We start from the raw sequence: 22,074 nt of genomic DNA on the forward strand, positions 1-22,074 counted from the left end.
ACTACCATGGCTTCATTGAGTCTTCCTGTCAGAATGTATTGGCTTCCTCGTACGAGGTAAGAGCAAGCTTATACACTGACAGATCTGCAGGAGACCTGCATGGCACCAGAGAGGATCACTGGTGCAATGCTTTACAGGCTTTTGCAACAAAAATAATAAATGCAAACTGTTTTACCTGCAAAAAAATTTGCATTTTTTTTTAAAGTTGAACTTATACTTTACAGTGAAACTAAAGGCAATTATTTATTATTATTATTATTATTATTTTTATTATTATTTCAGGAAAGGTTATAACCCTTGTCAGCTTTACTTTTGCCATCTGTGTCCAACTGATTTCCCTTCACTTCCTCTCCTATAACCAAATCAGGAAGTGAGAGGAAATACTGCTAAAGTGAGAGTCCCTGGCTGTCACTGGAACCAGGGCTGTCTTTAACACAGGGCAAAAGGGGCAGCTGCCCAGGGCCCAGTCATCGGTGTGGGGCCAAAAGAAGCTGCCCCTTGAGCCCCACACTGCCCACAAATAGTTGATAAGTGGATTTGGGAGGGCCCAGGAAAATATTTGCCCAGGGTCCAATCAATATTAAAAGACGGCCCTGACTGGAACTAGTGTCCCCATTTAAAGATTTTCCCTCTATTCCTGTTCTGATGGTAACACAGCATTTGACATTCACTTTTGGTGATAACAGTACACAGGACATATAAAGAGGGAGAATCACCCTAACCAGGGACACAGACAAGAATATAAACCAGACAGGTATTCTAATTCCTCTCCACGCTATCCAAAACTAAAAAAAAAAAAAGTTATGCCTTTCATTTTACTTTAACACTAATGTTTCCAGAGTTTTCCTAACTATGAATTATATATAATTTCCTTTTTATATTTTTGTTTGATTCAAGGAATTATTGGCATTGTGAGGTTAGGAAGGATTTATTTTCCCCAGAGAGTTAGCATTGATTGCAGTGTCCCATGGGGAGCTTATTTTGCTTTCCTCTGTACTAAAACGGTTGGATTGTTGGAAGTTGAAAGCAATGTTCAAATGAATTTTATAAACAGAATGCCAGCCAAAAATAACTAAATACAAATATATAAGGCATCAAAAGATAAGATAAAAAAATTAGCTTTTGTTACAATATTTCTATTCAATAATGAGATTTTAAACTTAAATGTCCTCATCATTATTCAACCCACTTCCTCTAAAGCCATGTTTGTCCTGGATCCAACCCAGCCTGTGACTGGACAGTGAAAGGAAATGCAGCACAGTGATGAGCTCACCTCTGTTCTCTGTCACTCTGATTTCTCCTCCTATCAACACTTTTTTTGTTAGCACATGAACTGATTGGCTCCTTGTGCTGCTTTTCCCTCTCACACTCCAGCCCTGCTATACAGTAGTCTGCAAAAAGCTGATACCAGGCCAAATTCAGTTATTTACACTTTTATTATTTAAAAATAAATGTAATGTAATGTACTGTAATAATGATGATAGAGCTGTATTAATGTGTGTCTTTTATATTTGCCTAGAGTTCAACCTTAACCTAAAACTGTATATAATAAAGACTTTCATTAGAGTATAAATAATTCATACTTTTGTAATATTAACTTTCATTTTTATAATTGTAGACCGCAACAAACAAAAGAAGCATCCTTGGAAACTAGTACGCTGCAGTTGTCTTAAGGTTGAATGAGCTGAAATAATTTAACACGCTGGAAATAATATAGTAGTAGCTTAAGAGATAAAAATAAAGGAAAATGTTCACTAAAGCAGACACGTTTCAGTTTGAACCTGTCCCCCCCACCCTCTGTAATCTTCTGTTAAACTTAATTACAGCCTAAATTGCGTTTTTCAGTAATTGAATTATAAACTTAAATGTAAAGGTCCAGTGACTCCATAAGCATTAACTGTTGCTTAAATCACACTTAGAATGGCAATACTTCAGGAGAGAGAATGAAAACTACGATGCCATTGAATTAACATTTCTGTTCTTTGCTTCAGTTGTAGTTTCATTTTGCACATCTTTGGGGTTAACAGGCTTTGAATTAAAGGGTCTCTACTGACTACTCAAACTAAGAAGTGATAAATACCCATGTGCCATGATTTGTTTTGCTTAAAGAGTAACTCCACTTTTGTTGAGAAAAAAACATTCCCCTCTGGGTGATCTCTGTACATTGCAGGGATTTTCACAAACTTTGTTGCAGATTCCTACCTTTTGTTAGTCTGAGGAAATCCCTGTTTGTTCCTCTGTGCCTATGTGGGAAAGTGAGTCTAATGGGAGTGATTTCATAATTATCAATCAGCTGCACACCTGCAAGGCACTAATGAGGAAAGCTGCTGAGCCTGCATTCTTTTAGACGTCTTCCTATTGGGAGTAACTCAGCAAAAATGACATTTTTGTTCTGAGGGATGCCTGGAATCTGATTTGTATCTTAGAGTAGACTACTAGGAAAATTGGTGAGCCAATCACACAAGCAGGAAATTAAGTTTCCGTGAGGGTGTTCTGTACACATTCTATGTACAGAACACCTCCAGGTAGCCATATTGCATTGCATTTTCAGAAATGTACAGTGGCTGCAGATTGAAAAGGGAAGGTCATTTTAAACGAGACGAGACGATACTCAGGCGGGTGTTTGAAGCCGACTGGCCGGCGGCTCCAATTCAGCGCTATTCCTGTGTACTTTTGTAAGTGCAAATCTTTTGTTTTATTTATTTTAATAAATGGTTTTACGCTATGGGCTCTCCCCCCCTTATTATTTATCCTATGTAATATCGCGGAGCATCTGTGTGGATCAGCTATATTGCCAAGGGAGTGTCTATGTTCATTCACCTGTGGATTGCCATACATCAGTTTCCCTGATTGATACATGCAATTGGTTGCTGATATCTGGTAAGCAGGAATTTCTGGTGGTGGCTCTATTCATTTGAGTGATTTATATCGCATGATCTACTAATATCTGGTAATTATTTTGATATCACGGAGGTGGTTCTTCATTCCCAATCTTTCACTGAGATATGTTACGCTTACTTTTTTCTTTTTTCTGGTAAGTGGCCTATGTTGGTGGTGGTGTACACCTATTATTTTCTTCATTCACACGGGTGATTAGAATTTTTATGCAGTATCACGCTATGTATATTTTTTGTCTCATCACCATATTCACCGATTCACAATTCTGAGTGGAGATCATCTGACAGGAGTCATCTGCAGAGTTCCACTGGTCTGGTTTTTGTTTACACCAACGCTCATTTTACTGCTACTTCTGGTAAGCAGTACCTATTCACATTGAATTTTTTCTGTGCCGTGTTGGATTGGACTTTAACAGTTTATTCATCATTCAATACTTTGGACTATTATTTTCTGGGACTTACCACTTTATTTAATAGACCTATCATATATGGTCTATGTCATTTAGCGCAGCTTTTTCCCACTATTTGTTACACATATGTTTGTCACATTTCAGTTGCAGCTACTAGGATTTTGATATTTAGCGCAGTTTTTTCTTTTTCCATATCTATTTGACTTGCCAATTGCTGCTATATCATTTGCAATTTTTGTCCACTGACATGGACATTTTTGAATATAGAGCCGCGAAAGCGGTGAATACTGAAGGGGTTTTTGAGGTTTTTTCTGCCAACAGTGATGACATTAATGGTCTCTTTGTTTGCTTGAAGAACCTCATGATCTCTGAAACCCACACTCAATGGGATATTGCCTTCCTCGAAACATATATAAAAAACTCAATGGTTCCTAGAAGTCTTCGATGGGAGGTTAGCCCCCAGGCAGGAGAAGTTGAACTAGAGGAATGGCACCGTTATTTTAATGAGGCGGGTGTCGCGTTCCTTAGGTTCCTCACGGGCCGTAAGAAGGCAAAATTGTTGCGACTCGATGAGGAAATTAAGTTGGTAAAATCTAAACTTTCTCCCTCAATGCAGAGTGAAGACTATAAATCTGCCTCTGCGGACCTTCTTAAAGTCATAGAGAAAGAGGAGAGGGAACAAAAGTTAAAAAAGAGAAAGAAATATAACAGAGACCTATCCGACTATCAAAATAGTGTGGTCTTCGAGTGGCAAAAAAAGCTCTTAGAACAGATGAGGGAGGAGGGAGAGGAGGTTATGGAAGTATCCGACCCTAGTCCACCGACCTTTGCACCTAGTGTGCCTGCTAAGAAAGGGAAAAATAAGAAACCAAAAAACAGTAATTTTAAGGCCCCTTTTCCCAATGTCCAGAGACGTCCTTCTTATAAATCACCAGCAAGGGTGCAAGCTCCTCCTAGGGGCAAACCCCAACCTGGCCAAGATAGAGGGGGTACTCAATATCCTCCTAATAACCAATCTTGGAACAATGGTATAAGAGGCCCTAGAGATATGTCCTGGAATGGACCACGTTGGGGTCCGGGTCCTAATAATCAGGAGCCCTACTACAATCAGGGACCTCAATGGAGACCGTATCATAATCAGGCCACAGGTTATAACCAACCTCCATGGCAAAGACAGGGTCCACCTTATTCTAGACCCAGTCGAAATTGGGATGAGCAGGACTATGGGCCTGACCCCTATTCAGACTTCGAAGAGGATTATCCCCAACGAGGTCAACGTCAAACAGGATACCAATATAATGTTCCAATTAGGAATCAATTTTTCCCATTAAGGGACAATGTGGGTCCTGATAACTTGGCCCAACCTGTATCCGGTTTGAACCAACAACAAAAGGAACAGGAAATAGGAGCCACAAGTCTCGCAGTAACTGTCAACCAGAGTTACCCAGGTTGGGGTTTTCCAAAGGCCAGTCAAGGAAAAAAGAGATTGGCAGAACCAAGCGAGGCTCAAGAGGAGGAAGGAGAGTCCAATTTAAAAAAAGCCAAAATGTAACAGGGGCGGGCATATTCAAACTTAGCAAAACTGTCTTGACAGAGTCTGAAAAGCGAATTCTGGACAAGGGTTTGAAATATGCCCCCCCCCAAGACCATCGATAAATTCGAAACTTATATGGATATCCATAAATTTATAAGAAAAATTAACATCAAGAGATATGTCACTAGCAATCCCATCAAGGACAACCGTATAGTTTCAACTAATTTCCAACACTCAGGTCTCTCCAATGCCTCTACATTTAACCCTCCTGGTACTATGGCCCCCTAAGTAAAGGTGTTCAGGGATGTTCTCCTTAGGGATCTCGAGAAATTAAATGTAAAGAAATGTCGTATGCGTAAGGATCTACAAGATGGTCTTGATTCGCTTTGCAACAACAAGCAACTGATTATTAGACCTGCTGATAAAGGGGGAGCGATTGTGGTTTTAGATAGATCAGACTACGAAACCGAAATGTACCGTATATTAAACGATCGTTTAACATACACCCCTCTTTCTCATGACCCTAAGTTCAAGTATAAACGTGAACTTGAAATTCTGTTGGACAAAGGACACCAACTGGACATTCTGAATAAGAAAGAAAGATTGCATTTGGTGCCCAAGTGTCCTCGGACACCTATAGTCTACTATTTACCCAAGGTTCATAAGAGCCTGACTTCCCCCCCGGGACGTCCCATAGTCAGTGGCATTGACTCTGTGACGTCCCGGGTGGGGAAGTGTATAGATTTTTACCTGCAGCCTTTAGTACAAAGGATGCCTTCTTATGTGCGAGACAGCAGACATATTATAAATTTATTGTCTGGGATGGATCCCGGCCGGGAACATGTGGATGGTTACAGCCGACGTTTCGTCGCTGTACACCGTCATCCCCCATGATCTCGGCCTAGATGCAGTCTCTAAGTTTTTGAGGAGGGATTCAGTGTTGCCCCACATGCAGATTGACTTCATAATGGAATTACTTAGCTATGTGACAAAGCATAACTATTTCTGGTTCGGAGGCCAATTTTATAGGCAAGACACTGGCGTGGCTATGGGCGCGAAATACGCTCCATCGCTGGCCAATCTTTTTATGGCCCAATGGGAGGAGGATGTCATCTATGCCCAGGATAGACCCCAGGTCTTATTATGGGCTAGGTATATTGATGACATCCTCCTCCTATGGGATGGAAGTAAACAGAACTTAATTTCCTTTTTGGAGTTTCTCAACAACAACTCGAGGGGAATAGTTCTGAATTATGAGTTGAGCCAGACAAGCATTAATTTTTTGGATCTGTCCATCTCTATCAGAGAAGGTTCTTTTGTTACTTCTACATTCTTTAAAGCAACTGACCGTAATGCGTATATACCGGTGGATAGTTGCCACCACAGCTCCTGGCTTAGAGCTGTGCCTAATGGGCAGTATATGCGCATACGTCGTAATTGCTCTGATATGGCTGAATTTAACCAACAAGCACAGGTTCTCACGGAGAGATTCGTTGCCAAGGGGTATAACCCTGACTTTCTCCGTGGGTCCCTGGAGCTAGTCAGCTCTATGGACAGATCCCAATTGTTGGTGACGCGTCCATTAGTAGCGCAGGATAACTTTACATCAAGTCCCTCTTTCATAACCACCTACTCAAAACAGGCTATGGAGATTAAGAGGCTTATAACTCGACATTGGCACATTTTGGATAATGATCTAGTCTTACATTTTCTGCCTGATAGACCGAGAGTTATATTTAAGGGTACCTCTAACTTGAGGGATTTATTGGCCCCCAATGTTATTGAGGCCCCTGCGGCTAGACCTACCTTTTTGGATCACCTAAAGGGTTTCTATAGATGCAATAGGTGTCAGGTATGCCGTTTGAACCACATTAAGAGTAAAAATACCAAGACGTTTAGATCAACTAGCACTGGTAAACTTTTCGACATCAAGCCTTTCATTTCCTGCACGAGTACTGGGGTAGTTTATCTCCTCCAGTGCTCGTGTGGATTTCAATATATAGGTAGAACTAAACGTCCACTTTTTGTACGTTTAAACGAACATATAGCAAACATACGCAAGGGGTTTGACAAACATTCTGTGTCAAAGCATTTTTTGATCCATCACAATAAAAACCCCTCTAATGTCACCTTTTTGGGTATAGATAAATTCACCCCCAAATGGCGTGGCGAGCCTTTTGTGAGGGGCCTTTCTAGGCGGGAAATGGCGTGGATTTTTAAGGTGAAGACATACACGCCTTATGGTATGAATGTCGACACCGACGTCAACGCCTTTATTAACAATTCATAGGTGAATATGTTTTTTTGATTTCTGTGGAGATGAGTAAGGGCAGGTTTTTTTGATGTTTCATTAATCATTTTTGATTCTACCATTGGGACCAATCTTTGATTATTTTTCTGTTTGCCATTTACAACTAATCTGTTTTCTTATGTTTATTATGATTATTATAACATAATATTTGTATTTGGTTTTAATTATGAGGTCAGTTTATTGTGACCTTATATATATTTAAAATTTGAGTAATTGTTTGGGTGTCACTTTTTTAGTTGACTTCCTGATTATTGTAATTATTTAGTTTACTGTAATAGTTTGTATATATATGTCAATATGGTGTAGGGGTATTCCCCTGGAGACCCGGGAGTCACTTGCCCATATTTTTGCCATATGTTCAAACTTCTTATCCATAGTAAAATGTGCCTTTAAAAGCACTATAGGTGCTACGTCAGATTTGATGTTGAATTTATATAGTTGGATCTATTGCGGCATGATTCTCAGATGTTAGGATTCAATACTGCTTTTTAGAGACGTTGCCAATCCTATTTGACCACAACCAAGATGGCGATGTGACACTCGGGTCTCTTGGGAGGATCCTCCTTACGATTGATATTTAAGAGGTGGCGTCAGCGCGCCGCCCGTACCTTGAGAACGTCAGTTTATGACGAAACGTACGTCGGTCGCGGCGTGCTGACGTCACCTCTACGAGACGAGACGATACTCAGGCGGGTGTTTGAAGCCGACTGGCCGGCGGCTCCAATTCAGCGCTATTCCTGTGTACTTTTGTAAGTGCAAATCTTTTGTTTTATTTATTTTAATAAATGGTTTTACGCTATGGGCTCTCCCCCCCTTATTATTTATCCTATGTAATATCGCGGAGCATCTGTGTGGATCAGCTATATTGCCAAGGGAGTGTCTATGTTCATTCACCTGTGGATTGCCATACATCAGTTTCCCTGATTGATACATGCAATTGGTTGCTGATATCTGGTAAGCAGGAATTTCTGGTGGTGGCTCTATTCATTTGAGTGATTTATATCGCATGATCTACTAATATCTGGTAATTATTTTGATATCACGGAGGTGGTTCTTCATTCCCAATCTTTCACTGAGATATGTTACGCTTACTTTTTTCTTTTTTCTGGTAAGTGGCCTATGTTGGTGGTGGTGTACACCTATTATTTTCTTCATTCACACGGGTGATTAGAATTTTTATGCAGTATCACGCTATGTATATTTTTTGTCTCATCACCATATTCACCGATTCACAATTCTGAGTGGAGATCATCTGACAGGAGTCATCTGCAGAGTTCCACTGGTCTGGTTTTTGTTTACACCAACGCTCATTTTACTGCTACTTCTGGTAAGCAGTACCTATTCACATTGAATTTTTTCTGTGCCGTGTTGGATTGGACTTTAACAGTTTATTCATCATTCAATACTTTGGACTATTATTTTCTGGGACTTACCACTTTATTTAATAGACCTATCATATATGGTCTATGTCATTTAGCGCAGCTTTTTCCCACTATTTGTTACACATATGTTTGTCACATTTCAGTTGCAGCTACTAGGATTTTGATATTTAGCGCAGTTTTTTCTTTTTCCATATCTATTTGACTTGCCAATTGCTGCTATATCATTTGCAATTTTTGTCCACTGACATGGACATTTTTGAATATAGAGCCGCGAAAGCGGTGAATACTGAAGGGGTTTTTGAGGTTTTTTCTGCCAACAGTGATGACATTAATGGTCTCTTTGTTTGCTTGAAGAACCTCATGATCTCTGAAACCCACACTCAATGGGATATTGCCTTCCTCGAAACATATATAAAAAACTCAATGGTTCCTAGAAGTCTTCGATGGGAGGTTAGCCCCCAGGCAGGAGAAGTTGAACTAGAGGAATGGCACCGTTATTTTAATGAGGCGGGTGTCGCGTTCCTTAGGTTCCTCACGGGCCGTAAGAAGGCAAAATTGTTGCGACTCGATGAAGAAATTAAGTTGGTAAAATCTAAACTTTCTCCCTCAATGCAGAGTGAAGACTATAAATCTGCCTCTGCGGACCTTCTTAAAGTCATAGAGAAAGAGGAGAGGGAACAAAAGTTAAAAAAGAGAAAGAAATATAACAGAGACCTATCCGACTATCAAAATAGTGTGGTGTTCGAGTGGCAAAAAAAGCTCTTAGAACAGACGAGGGAGGAGGGAGAGGAGGTTATGGAAGTATCCGACCCTAGTCCACCGACCTTTGCACCTAGTGTGCCTGCTAAGAAAGGGAAAAATAAGAAACCAAAAAACAGTAATTTTAAGGCCCCTTTTCCCAATGTCCAGAGACGTCCTTCTTATAAATCACCAGCAAGGGTGCAAGCTCCTCCTAGGGGCAAACCCCAACCTGGCCAAGATAGAGGGGGTACTCAATATCCTCCTAATAACCAATCTTGGAACAATGGTATAAGAGGCCCTAGAGATATGTCCTGGAATGGACCACGTTGGGGTCCGGGTCCTAATAATCAGGAGCCCTACTACAATCAGGGACCTCAATGGAGACCGTATCATAATCAGGCCACAGGTTATAACCAACCTCCATGGCAAAGACAGGGTCCACCTTATTCTAGACCCAGTCGAAATTGGGATGAGCAGGACTATGGGCCTGACCCCTATTCAGACTTCGAAGAGGATTATCCCCAACGAGGTCAACGTCAAACAGGATACCAATATAATGTTCCAATTAGGAATCAATTTTTCCCATTAAGGGACAATGTGGGTCCTGATAACTTGGCCCAACCTGTATCCGGTTTGAACCAACAACAAAAGGAACAGGAAATAGGAGCCACAAGTCTCGCAGTAACTGTCAACCAGAGTTACCCAGGTTGGGGTTTTCCAAAGGCCAGTCAAGGAAAAAAGAGATTGGCAGAACCAAGCGAGGCTCAAGAGGAGGAAGGAGAGTCCAATTTAAAAAAAGCCAAAATGTAACAGGGGCGGGCATATTCAAACTTAGCAAAACTGTCTTGACAGAGTCTGAAAAGCGAATTCTGGACAAGGGTTTGAAATATGCCCCCCCCAAGACCATCAATAAATTCGAAACTTATATGGATATCCATAAATTTATAAGAAAAATTAACATCAAGAGATATGTCACTAGCAATCCCATCAAGGACAACCGTATAGTTTCAACTAATTTCCAACACTCAGGTCTCTCCAATGCCTCTACATTTAACCCTCCTGGTACTATGGCCCCCTCAGTAAAGGTGTTCAGGGATGTTCTCCTTAGGGATCTCGAGAAATTAAATGTAAAGAAATGTCGTATGCGTAAGGATCTACAAGATGGTCTTGATTCGCTTTGCAACAACAAGCAACTGATTATTAGACCTGCTGATAAAGGGGGAGTGATTGTGGTTTTAGATAGATCAGACTACGAAACCGAAATGTACCGTATATTAAACGATCGTTTAACATACACCCCTCTTTCTCATGACCCTAAGTTCAAGTATAAACGTGAACTTGAAATTCTGTTGGACAAAGGACACCAACTGGATATTCTGAATAAGAAAGAAAGATTGCATTTGGTGCCCAAGTGTCCTCGGACACCTATAGTCTACTATTTACCCAAGGTTCATAAGAGCCTGACTTCCCCCCTGGGACGTCCCATAGTCAGTGGCATTGACTCTGTGACATCCCGGGTGGGGAAGTATATAGATTTTTACCTGCAGCCTTTAGTACAAAGGATGCCTTCTTATGTGCGAGACAGCAGACATATTATAAATTTATTGTCTGGGATGGATCCCGGCCGGGAACATGTGGATGGTTACAGCCGACGTTTCGTCGCTGTACACTGTCATCCCCCATGATCTCGGCCTAGATGCAGTCTCTAAGTTTTTGAGGAGGGATTCAGTGTTGCCCCACATGCAGATTGACTTCATAATGGAATTACTTAGCTATGTGACAAAGCATAACTATTTCTGGTTCGGAGGCCAATTTTATAGGCAAGACACTGGCGTGGCTATGGGCGCGAAATACGCTCCATCGCTGGCCAATCTTTTTATGGCCCAATGGGAGGAGGATGTCATCTATGCCCAGGATAGACCCCAGGTCTTATTATGGGCTAGGTATATTGATGACATCCTCCTCCTATGGGATGGAAGTAAACAGAACTTAATTTCCTTTTTGGAGTTTCTCAACAACAACTCGAGGGGAATAGTTCTGAATTATGAGTTGAGCCAGACAAGCATTAATTTTTTGGATCTGTCCATCTCTATCAGAGAAGGTTCTTTTGTTACTTCTACATTCTTTAAAGCAACTGACCGTAATGCGTATATACCGGTGGATAGTTGCCACCACAGCTCCTGGCTTAGAGCTGTGCCTAATGGGCAGTATATGCGCATACGTCGTAATTGCTCTGATATGGCTGAATTTAACCAACAAGCACAGGTTCTCACGGAGAGATTCGTTGCCAAGGGGTATAACCCTGACTTTCTCCGTGGGTCCCTGGAGCTAGTCAGCTCTATGGACAGATCCCAATTGTTGGTGACGCGTCCATTAGTAGCGCAGGATAACTTTACATCAAGTCCCTCTTTCATAACCACCTACTCAAAACAGGCTATGGAGATTAAGAGGCTTATAACTCGACATTGGCACATTTTGGATAATGATCTAGTCTTACATTTTCTGCCTGATAGACCGAGAGTTATATTTAAGGGTACCTCTAACTTGAGGGATTTATTGGCCCCCAATGTTATTGAGGCCCCTGCGGCTAGACCTACCTTTTTGGATCACCTAAAGGGTTTCTATAGATGCAATAGGTGTCAGGTATGCCGTTTGAACCACATTAAGAGTAAAAATACCAAGACGTTTAGATCAACTAGCACTGGTAAACTTTTCGACATCAAGCCTTTCATTTCCTGCACGAGTACTGGGGTAGTTTATCTCCTCCAGTGCTCGTGTGGATTTCAATATATAGGTAGAACTAAACGTCCACTTTTTGTACGTTTAAACGAACATATAGCAAACATACGCAAGGGGTTTGACAAACATTCTGTGTCAAAGCATTTTTTGATCCATCACAATAAAAACCCCTCTAATGTCACCTTTTTGGGTATAGATAAATTCACCCCCAAATGGCGTGGCGAGCCTTTTGTGAGGGGCCTTTCTAGGCGGGAAATGGCGTGGATTTTTAAGGTGAAGACATACACGCCTTATGGTATGAATGTCGACACCGACGTCAACGCCTTTATTAACAATTCATAGGTGAATATGTTTTTTTGATTTCTGTGGAGATGAGTAAGGGCAGGTTTTTTTGATGTTTCATTAATCATTTTTGATTCTACCATTGGGACCAATCTTTGATTATTTTTCTGTTTGCCATTTACAACTAATCTGTTTTCTTATGTTTATTATGATTATTATAACATAATATTTGTATTTGGTTTTAATTATGAGGTCAGTTTATTGTGACCTTATATATATTTAAAATTTGAGTAATTGTTTGGGTGTCACTTTTTTAGTTGACTTCCTGATTATTGTAATTATTTAGTTTACTGTAATAGTTTGTATATATATGTCAATATGGTGTAGGGGTATTCCCCTGGAGACCCGGGAGTCACTTGCCCATATTTTTGCCATATGTTCAAACTTCTTATCCATAGTAAAATGTGCCTTTAAAAGCACTATAGGTGCTACGTCAGATTTGATGTTGAATTTATATAGTTGGATCTATTGCGGCATGATTCTCAGATGTTAGGATTCAATACTGCTTTTTAGAGACGTTGCCAATCCTATTTGACCACAACCAAGATGGCGATGTGACACTCGGGTCTCTTGGGAGGATCCTCCTTACGATTGATATTTAAGAGGTGGCGTCAGCGCGCCGCCCGTACCTTGAGAACGTCAGTTTATGACGAAACGTACGTCAGTCGCGGTGTGCTGACGTCACCTCTACGAGACGAGACGATACTCAGGCGGGTGTTTGAAGCCGACTGGCCGGCGGCTCCAATTCAGCGCTATTCCTGTGTACTTTTGTAAGTGCAAATCTTTTGTTTTATTTATTTTAATAAATGGTTTTACGCTATGGGCTCTCCCCCCCTTATTATTTATCCTATGTAATATCGCGGAGCATCTGTGTGGATCAGCTATATTGCCAAGGGAGTGTCTATGTTCATTCACCTGTGGATTGCCATACATCAGTTTCCCTGATTGATACATGCAATTGGTTGCTGATATCTGGTAAGCAGGAATTTCTGGTGGTGGCTCTATTCATTTGAGTGATTTATATCGCATGATCTACTAATATCTGGTAATTATTTTGATATCACGGAGGTGGTTCTTCATTCCCAATCTTTCACTGAGATATGTTACGCTTACTTTTTTCTTTTTTCTGGTAAGTGGCCTATGTTGGTGGTGGTGTACACCTATTATTTTCTTCATTCACGCGGGTGATTAGAATTTTTATGCAGTATCACGCTATGTATATTTTTTGTCTCATCACCATATTCACCGATTCACAATTCTGAGTGGAGATCATCTGACAGGAGTCATCTGCAGAGTTCCACTGGTCTGGTTTTTGTTTACACCAACGCTCATTTTACTGCTACTTCTGGTAAGCAGTACCTATTCACATTGAATTTTTTCTGTGCCGTGTTGGATTGGACTTTAACAGTTTATTCATCATTCAATACTTTGGACTATTATTTTCTGGGACTTACCACTTTATTTAATAGACCTATCATATATGGTCTATGTCATTTAGCGCAGCTTTTTCCCACTATTTGTTACACATATGTTTGTCACATTTCAGTTGCAGCTACTAGGATTTTGATATTTAGCGCAGTTTTTTCTTTTTCCATTTTAAATAACATTCAACTACAATATGATTTGTGTCGTAATTGTATACAATATATTATTTTTTCCTTATTTTCTGTTTATTTCCCCCGTTAAAGAGTTACCCTTTAAAGCCCAACTCTGGGCCAAATAAAAATGATCCCTTGCAGTGGCGCTGTGCCAGCACTGCAAGAGTTAATGGCTTGCTTATGCCTAGGGGAAAAATGTAAGAAGCTATACTTGATCCCCCCCCCATCCCCAACTTCTTCCAGCGGCTAGACCAGTTTCTGCAGCAGCTGCACCTCTATCCTCAACTGGTCTATGGTCCTGACGCCATCAAGACCAGAGCAGGGCACGGCCCCACTGCAAGGGATATTTGTTATTTGTCCTTAACTGTCATATAAATCCTAAAGATTATAAAAACACAGGGGCATAGCAATAGAAAATAGTGCAGTCAGACCTCTTCAAGTTCAACCACATTCACCTCTGCTGTTTGTGAGAACTATAACATTTTGTAACTAAATGTGAAGCGAGTGAATGGTTTAGTATGCATATTATAATTTTTGTCTACATTTTTCCCATGAAATTGGTTGAATGTGCAATAAATGTGTGTTATGACATGCAAGCCTGATGGATATCTTCAATGCTCCACAGTAAATCAGTTAAAAGTAATGGTAAATTGCAGCAATGCATCATTTAAAAAAGAAAATAATATTGCTTACATTATAGATATCATCATCATCAGCAATATGGTTGCCATCAAAGGGCCAGTTGTATCTGGGGTGTGCTGAGTACAGATTGTAGGGTTTAGGAGTGCATTGCATACAGAGTGCAGAGTTTAGGATTATGTTACACACAAAGTACAGAGTTCAGGAGTGCGCTGTGTACAAAGTGCAGTTCCAGGGATGCCCTATGCACAGAGTGCAGAGTTCAGGGGTGCACTATGTACAGAGTGCAGGGTTCAGGGGTTCCCTATGCATATAGTGCAGAGTTCAGGGGCGTGCTGTACACAGAGTGCAGGGTTTAGGGTACAGCTATGCACAGTGTGAAACCTCTACCCCAACCCCCCAAAGCTTTCTCGCTTTTTTATCTCGTACCTGACTCGGCTCTAGTACCTCCCTGTGTAGCTGGCTCTGCCATGCCTTGCAGGGAGATCGTTCTCTCTCTCTCTCAGAATCTGGAGATCGGCCCCTATTGTGCCACGCCCTGAGTGCGTGTAGAGATCTGTTAGTTCCAGGAGCTGTTGAGAGTAAAGTTGTTCCTTATAAACACAGAAGGCTTCTGTGTTTACATGTGACAGCGGGAAGCGGGAGTGGAGGGTGAGAGTGGAGTTCAGCCACGTCCTGGCTGCAAAACTGGGTGTAAGGGCTACATGACAAGGCCTGGCAGGTCAGATTCAGCCTGTGGGACTGTGTGTTTGACATATGTGCTTTATAACTAGAGGTTTATTACATTTTGTGCATGAAGATATAGTGACCATCTATATCACGTGAGGAGTCTAGATGATGTACTGCCCCTTTTGTTAACCAAGCTAAAGGCCTTACTTAGATGAAGTTCAGACAATATCCTACTAAAAAAGCCAGACACTGCTTATAAACTTCCTGCCTATGTACTTTGCAGATATCTCTATCTTGGGGAAATTATGGACATACATTTCCAGTCTGGTAAAAAAAAAAAAAATTTCTGCAAATAGTACTGTTACATTACTGTCTTTCGTGCTCTGCAGTTCTCCAGAGAAAGCGCTAACTTTCTTCAGTATTATTGGAATTGCAGGTAGGATGGGTATGGATGACAAGGATCTACTGTGCATGCAATAAAATAGACCTTAAAGTAGAACTTCACTCAAAAAAGTGAAGTACTACTAAAAGTTGCAGGTTTTTGGAGGGAAGGGAGTACTGTTTTTATGCTAGTTTTTCGCTCCCACTTCCTCAGTCCTCACCTAAGTGAGGATGATGTTGCTCTTCTAAACCTTCTCCCTTCCTGCAGCCTCCTGGACATTTGATGTGTCACATGCCCCAGGGTGGCTGTAGGATCTGTATTACTGTACCATACAATTTTGTGTATGCACAGCGGGGAGATGGCTGTGATCAGGATGGTACAACAGCCTCCAAAATCCAAATAGTGGCACTGGGGACCTACAGCAGTTACGAGATTCAGCTGTAGGACTCCAACCATGGACTGGTAAGTATCTAATTTTTGAAAGTCAGCAGTTACAGTATTTGAAGCTTCTGACTTATAATGACTTTATTAAAAAAGAAAAAAAAATGGGTGAAGTTCTTCTTTAAAGAACATGTCAGTACATTTCTGCAATACAGAATAATGGAGACAGCACTTGCACCTGTTTTGTCTCTAAAAACACTGCAAGTACAGAAAAAGTACCTGGTGATCTACCAGAAATCCAGAGTTCTCATAAAGTCCTGTATGAGCTGACACTGTTGTACTAAAATCTAAGCCAACATTATCAGCCCTGCTCAGTATTCCTCTTGGACTAAAGTACACGTCCGCCATGTAATGAAGATCAGGAGGGGAAAGTTTAGCAAAGCAAAACTCAGGCAAGGCTGACAGCACTGCTTGGGATTTTAGAAGCAGCAGAAAGAGGAAAAGTCCATATAAAGCTTGCCTTTATGTTCTTTGTTTAATACAGGTTGCAAACAAAAAACTATAGCTTAAAGAGAAACTTGGCCTTGCAACCCATCACCGGATCAGCCATCTTGAGGCACATCTGCACATGCATAGGGGATTTCCAGCACATGCACAAAGACAATGCAAGCACAAGGTCCCAGTGGGTCACAAATATTTGTGGCACATTTGCACATGGTGCAAACTGTAAGCATCATGAAAGTGACCGGCGATGGGAAGGATTGCAACATCATTCTTACCTAGGTGATAAAAGAACAAAGGAAATATCGTTTTACAGCAAAGAAAGTGTCAGAACCACAAACAAAATTAAATCTAATTGTTGATTTGTTGAAGAGGGAGGGGAAGGAGCTTGGTGCTTTATTGAGAACCTGTCATGAATAAAAATGTTTAATTCCAGCCCATCTTCCATTTTGCTCCAGATGGGTGCTGTGGTACACACTCCCACACCCTGTGAGACAGCCGAGATTCAATAATACTTTAGTGTTGAATCATGGAATGCATATCATAATCCAGATATGGAGCTAAACTGAAAACCACAGGTAGTGTATTACTCAGTTTCTACACTTTCTATTTTATTAAAAAAGGCCTTGGGTCAAGCTCTTCTTTAAAAAAAAGGGCAATTGTGCAGCAATAAAAAAAGGTTATGTCATTACTTACTCCAGCTCTTTGCACTTCCATGAAGATTGCTTTCTGAAATGATCTGTCCCACACCGGCAAATCACTGCCCAGCTCTGTGCTGAAGTAATGGCTTTTTCCATAACCAACCAACACACTAAAACAGTACGGTCGCTGTTCTTCGAAATCTTCACTCTGACTGATATTTAAATAGAGATTTTCTTGAATCCAGATTTCATCAGCAGGCCAAACCTAAAACAGAAATGTGGATGCCAAGGCTAGTCAGAATATAACATTTATTCATAAAAGTCTCTTGTACAAAATTATAAGCATACAATTTTCTGTCTGTGAAAGTTGGTAGAAATTTCTGATGAGGACATAACTGACAGAAGATTGTGAAGCGTGGGTGGAGATAAGACACTGATGCACACCTTTTTATGACTGCATCCTTTAGTCCCCATTCACACCTGAGCATTTTGTAGTTCAAAATTCCAAAATACTCAACATTCAAAGTCCCATGGTTTTCAGTTGTGCCTGTTCACACTTAAGCATAGTGTTGCTTAAAGCTTGCAGCTTAAAAAATTACATCAGCTTCTTTTGAGGTACAAGCTTAAAGTGTTTCTGGCCTCAATAGACTTAAATGGGGGTGACAGAAAAAATGCGGAAAAAAAAGTGCAAAAACGCAAACAGTCAGTTTTTATTCATGTATTTAGAATCTTTATTCAAAAACCTGTTGCTGTAACTGCCTAAAGCGATAGTAAACCACACTTTTTATTTTTTTTTTAAACCCTGTAAGACAATGGCATAATGTACGCTTTGAAATACTTACATTTGAATGAAGCCCTCCAGTGCACATTGTCACCTCTAACAGGGCTTCCATCTTCACCTAGTCTTCCTGCTGGGTTCAAGTGCTTCGGCCGTCTGATTGGCCGAGTCACAATGACATCACTCTCCTAAATGTGTGGGAGTCACGGATGCGGAACGGATCTCTAAAGGGTCGGCACGGGTATACCATCACTTCAGAGCGCATGTGCCAGTAACGTCACCAGGTGCATGCAGTGTGAATATCTTTAAAAAGTGTTAGCTGGAGTTTGGCTTTAATTTGTTAGTACATCCTAATCTGCTAGTGCATATAACACTATCCTCTCCACAGATTGACATTGTCGCTGTCCATAGATGTCTCCATTTTTCCTCTAGCCAGAGGAACAGGACAGGAAGTGTGTTACTGGTTGGACCACCAGGTGAAAATAGGAAGCCCCCTTGATACCCCTTAGGGAAAGAGAGCCTTGACTGATAGGGGCATGGTCAGGAGGTGGAATCTATGTGGTGAAAGTGTGGAAGTTTATTGGAGGAAGTCATGGGGTGATGGGTGGGCCTGAGCTCTTTTAAGTATGCCCCCAAAGCATGCTGGCCCCTTTTTGGAAGAACGCATGGTGAAGAGCTGCCTGCCCTTATTGGATGGTACGTCACAGCTTTAGCGGCGGTTTTTTGACCTTGCCAGCATTTAAAGTTTGAAGTAATGGGCTATGCCCTTAATTGGAACATGAACATAGGTTGTCTGTCCCGCACGTATGGTAAGGACAGGCCCACTTTGGAATTGTTTTTTAAGGTTAAAATGTGCTCACATTACAACTGTGACTGGCACTGGTTAAAAGTGTTTACATGTTCTGTTGGAAAATAAATAAAGCTGTGGCCTTGCCCCTTTCCAATCTAATGGCTGTAAGTGTGGTTTCTTACACGGTGCAAAGGAGGGGAGGTGTTATAATGTTAATAGTTGGTTTGGGCCTCAGCAATCAAGGGAAAAAAGCCTAAACAAACAAATGCAGCCACCACATTTCAGAATCAGTAAGCTACAATATATAAGATTTTGGTTTTAGGGTTTATAACCAATTTAAGAACTGTATTCTACCAGCTGTTAAATGATGTTTCAATGTGAAGCAACAAAGATAAATGTGCCAGGGGTTCATGGGGCTTATTTATGAAAATAGGAGCAAAAAAAAATGAAAGCTGTCATCCATATAACTATATAAAACTGTCAATGAAACAGACAAGCATTCTTTATTGCTTCAAGCAATGTCTCTATTTCTGGAGCATTTATGGGCAACAACTCAAATTTTACTCCAATTTTGTTCTCCTTCTTCAGCTGCTCAGTAACAAAACAATCAGGCTTGCAATTCAGTATTTAGCGTAATAGTTGGGGACAATCTTTCTAATACTCTAATCATGATATCATATTAATATAAAAGAGGTAGGGTTGGCACCTTTTAATTCACGCGAGACTGGACATTCATGAACCTAATTAGTGCGTGAATGTGGTGAAAGAGAGACAGGTTTTATTTAACAATATGTTAAACAATTCTTTCCTCCAACTATTTATAAGGCATATTCACTGCAGAGTAGTAAAACATTTTCTGTGTGAAAAAAATTCCCTGACATTGGATAGAATCTGTTTTTTTTTAACAGGAAAAGGTGCTTACTGCAAACAGTCACCCTATTAAATGGAGGGTAAATGTTACATTCCCTGCATGTTTACATGACATTCACTGAAACAAATCACTGCATGTTATAATATGAATGACGAGAATGCCGTAGCTGGATGCTGACTCTGTTCTTATAATTTTAACAAAGGTTCATCACCTACAGGGTTGTTTTTTATATACGTTTCATTTCTTTAAATAAATACTATTTTTTTTTAATGTTCTCTTTCCTAGCCATTCTCAATCCATTACTCCAGGTATGCATGAAAAGAATAAATGTAGTTTTCCTACAGTACTATAGATCAGGTGTATCAATGTTTTTTAAATAAAGAGCCAGTTTACTGTCTCTCAGAATTTAGAGGGGCAGGATTGTGGCCAGTGGGAGTAGAAAATGTTCTGGCATCAGTGGGAGTAAACAACACCTCATCAAGTATTTAGGGGAGAAATAGTTTCCCATCGTTGGTGTCAGTGACAAGAGTTATGCCCCATCATTGGTGTCTTTGGGGGGAATGGTGCCCCATCGGTTGTGTCAGTGGCAGGAATTATGCCCCATCATTGGTGTTTGGAAACCACTGCTATAGAGGTTATAGAAACCACTGCTGTAGATGTTATTGGTCACGGGGGTCTGGTTTATTTATTAAAAAATTTACTTTTTCAAGTTTAAAGTGGTTGTAAAGTCAGGAAGGTTTTTTATCTTCATGCATTCTATGCATGAAGATAAAAATCCTTCTGTGTGCAGCAGCTTCCCCCCTCTCTGTCCAGTGATGTCCATGAGTCCCTCGGCCTTCCGGGACTCACCCTCCTGATTGGCTGAGATACAGGCGCGGCACCATCGGCTCCCGAGGCTCTCAATCAAAGTCAGCCAGCCAATCAGGAGAGAGAGGGGCGGGGCCGAACGTTAGCTTTGTGTCTGAATGGACACACGGAGCTGCAGCTGGGCTTGGGTGACCCCATAGCAAGCTGCTTGCTGTGGAGGCACTCGAAAGGAGGGAGGGGCCAGGAGCAGGAACGAGGGACCCGAGAAGAGGAGGATCCAGGCTGCTCTGTGAAAAACCAACCAACAGAGGAGGTAAGTATAACATGTTTGTTATTTTAAAAGAAAATGACTCTTTACAATCACTTTAATACCTACAATCTTAAATAATTAAACATTATATAGATAACACATCAGGACAAGCTAAGGAAATGTAACACGTCTCAGTATCTTTATCATATTGAATTTGAAAGAAGAACACCTACCTTGCTAACTTTAAAGAGAACCTCACAGAGGTTATACATTTTTTCAGCTCGTACCCAGTCAAGCGTGCTAACCTATAAAACAGGAAAGCATAACTAGACATTTCTTTTTCTTTCAGTACAAAAATATTTAAAAACATTTACGGTTATATTGTGTTTTACACATGTAATGAGACAATTCCATTGACTTAGCATGGGTCACAAATACCCTAATTGTTTCTTATTGCAATTTTGTCTTGATATACTGACACTGGGTGTAATAGGCATCCAGTGCTTGTGCTTTTTTTTTTTTTTTTCTTTCTGATGTTTACATGGCAGGGTGGGTACTGCAGAGTCCAGACTCAGCACCCACAACCGATTTTGTACTCTACATTTCTTTTTCATGGAACACAACATAAAACTAAGCACCCACCTGTACTGAGCCAATCGGCTTAGTGCGGGTTTCTGCTCCAAGCAGCAAGAAGCATATGAAATGCATCATAAATCCATATTAAATACCCATGTAGCCAGGTGCTTAGTTTAGAATAGAGAGTGAGAGAAACACTGACTGGAGCAGCTCTCTGTAGTTGCCGCCCTACAGTGCTTAACTGATTAACAGCTTTATCATCAAGAGAAGGGAGCTTCTGAGCTCAATGTGGGAACTGTAGTCCAAAGAAGAAGCTTTTGAACTGCATTTCCCAGAGGGAGATTTCCAGCAGGAGGGGAAAGAGTTGCATTTTCTCAAGCTGTACAGAACACAGCTTTTCAGCTTTCTTGCCATAAAGGAGACCGAAGGGTGCACATTGCTGTCCAGTGTGCACCACCACTACTGCATAATGGTGGCCTGTGCTGAATCTGGAGTGCTGAGTCCATGTGTGCCAACAGCCAGAGTCATCTTGGTGCAGAGCATAGAGTGGACTAACTGCTGTGTGAGACCAGGTAGGGAGCTGCAATATCATTGGGACTGGTGAGCTGCTGCTATGGGGATTTACTATCTGCTGTTAAAGAGACTGAGCCCTTTAGGAATTGACCATACAGATATCTAGTAGGCTTATTGCTACTAGCAGACTTTGACTAGGACTATTCTCATGTGCACAAATGGTACAACTGGGCCCCAATGCTAGCCGACTGAAGAGTTACTACTAAAGACTGTCCCTTTGCAGCTGCTACAAAGAGACCCCCACCAATTGCTTATGCTAAGA

The 22,074-nt window shown here is 40.9% G+C and overlaps 1 protein-coding gene across 1 annotated transcript in view; it reads right to left on the reverse strand.

Annotated features, from left to right (window-relative positions):
• Positions 1-22,074, reverse strand: part of SNTG2 (syntrophin gamma 2) — a gene marked incomplete at its 5' end in the record, with an annotated part of 517,099 nt that overhangs the window by 93,794 nt on the left and 401,231 nt on the right. The window contains 2 exons of the mRNA XM_082250803.1: positions 17,223-17,432; positions 20,897-20,968. Coding sequence (XP_082106929.1) covers positions 17,223-17,432; positions 20,897-20,968 — 282 coding nt within the window. The remainder of the gene's footprint in view (positions 1-17,222; positions 17,433-20,896; positions 20,969-22,074) is intronic.

Source organism: Pelophylax lessonae (assembly GCF_965119305.1).
Source record: "Pelophylax lessonae genome assembly, chromosome: 3".
Taxonomy (NCBI): domain Eukaryota; kingdom Metazoa; phylum Chordata; class Amphibia; order Anura; family Ranidae; genus Pelophylax; species Pelophylax lessonae.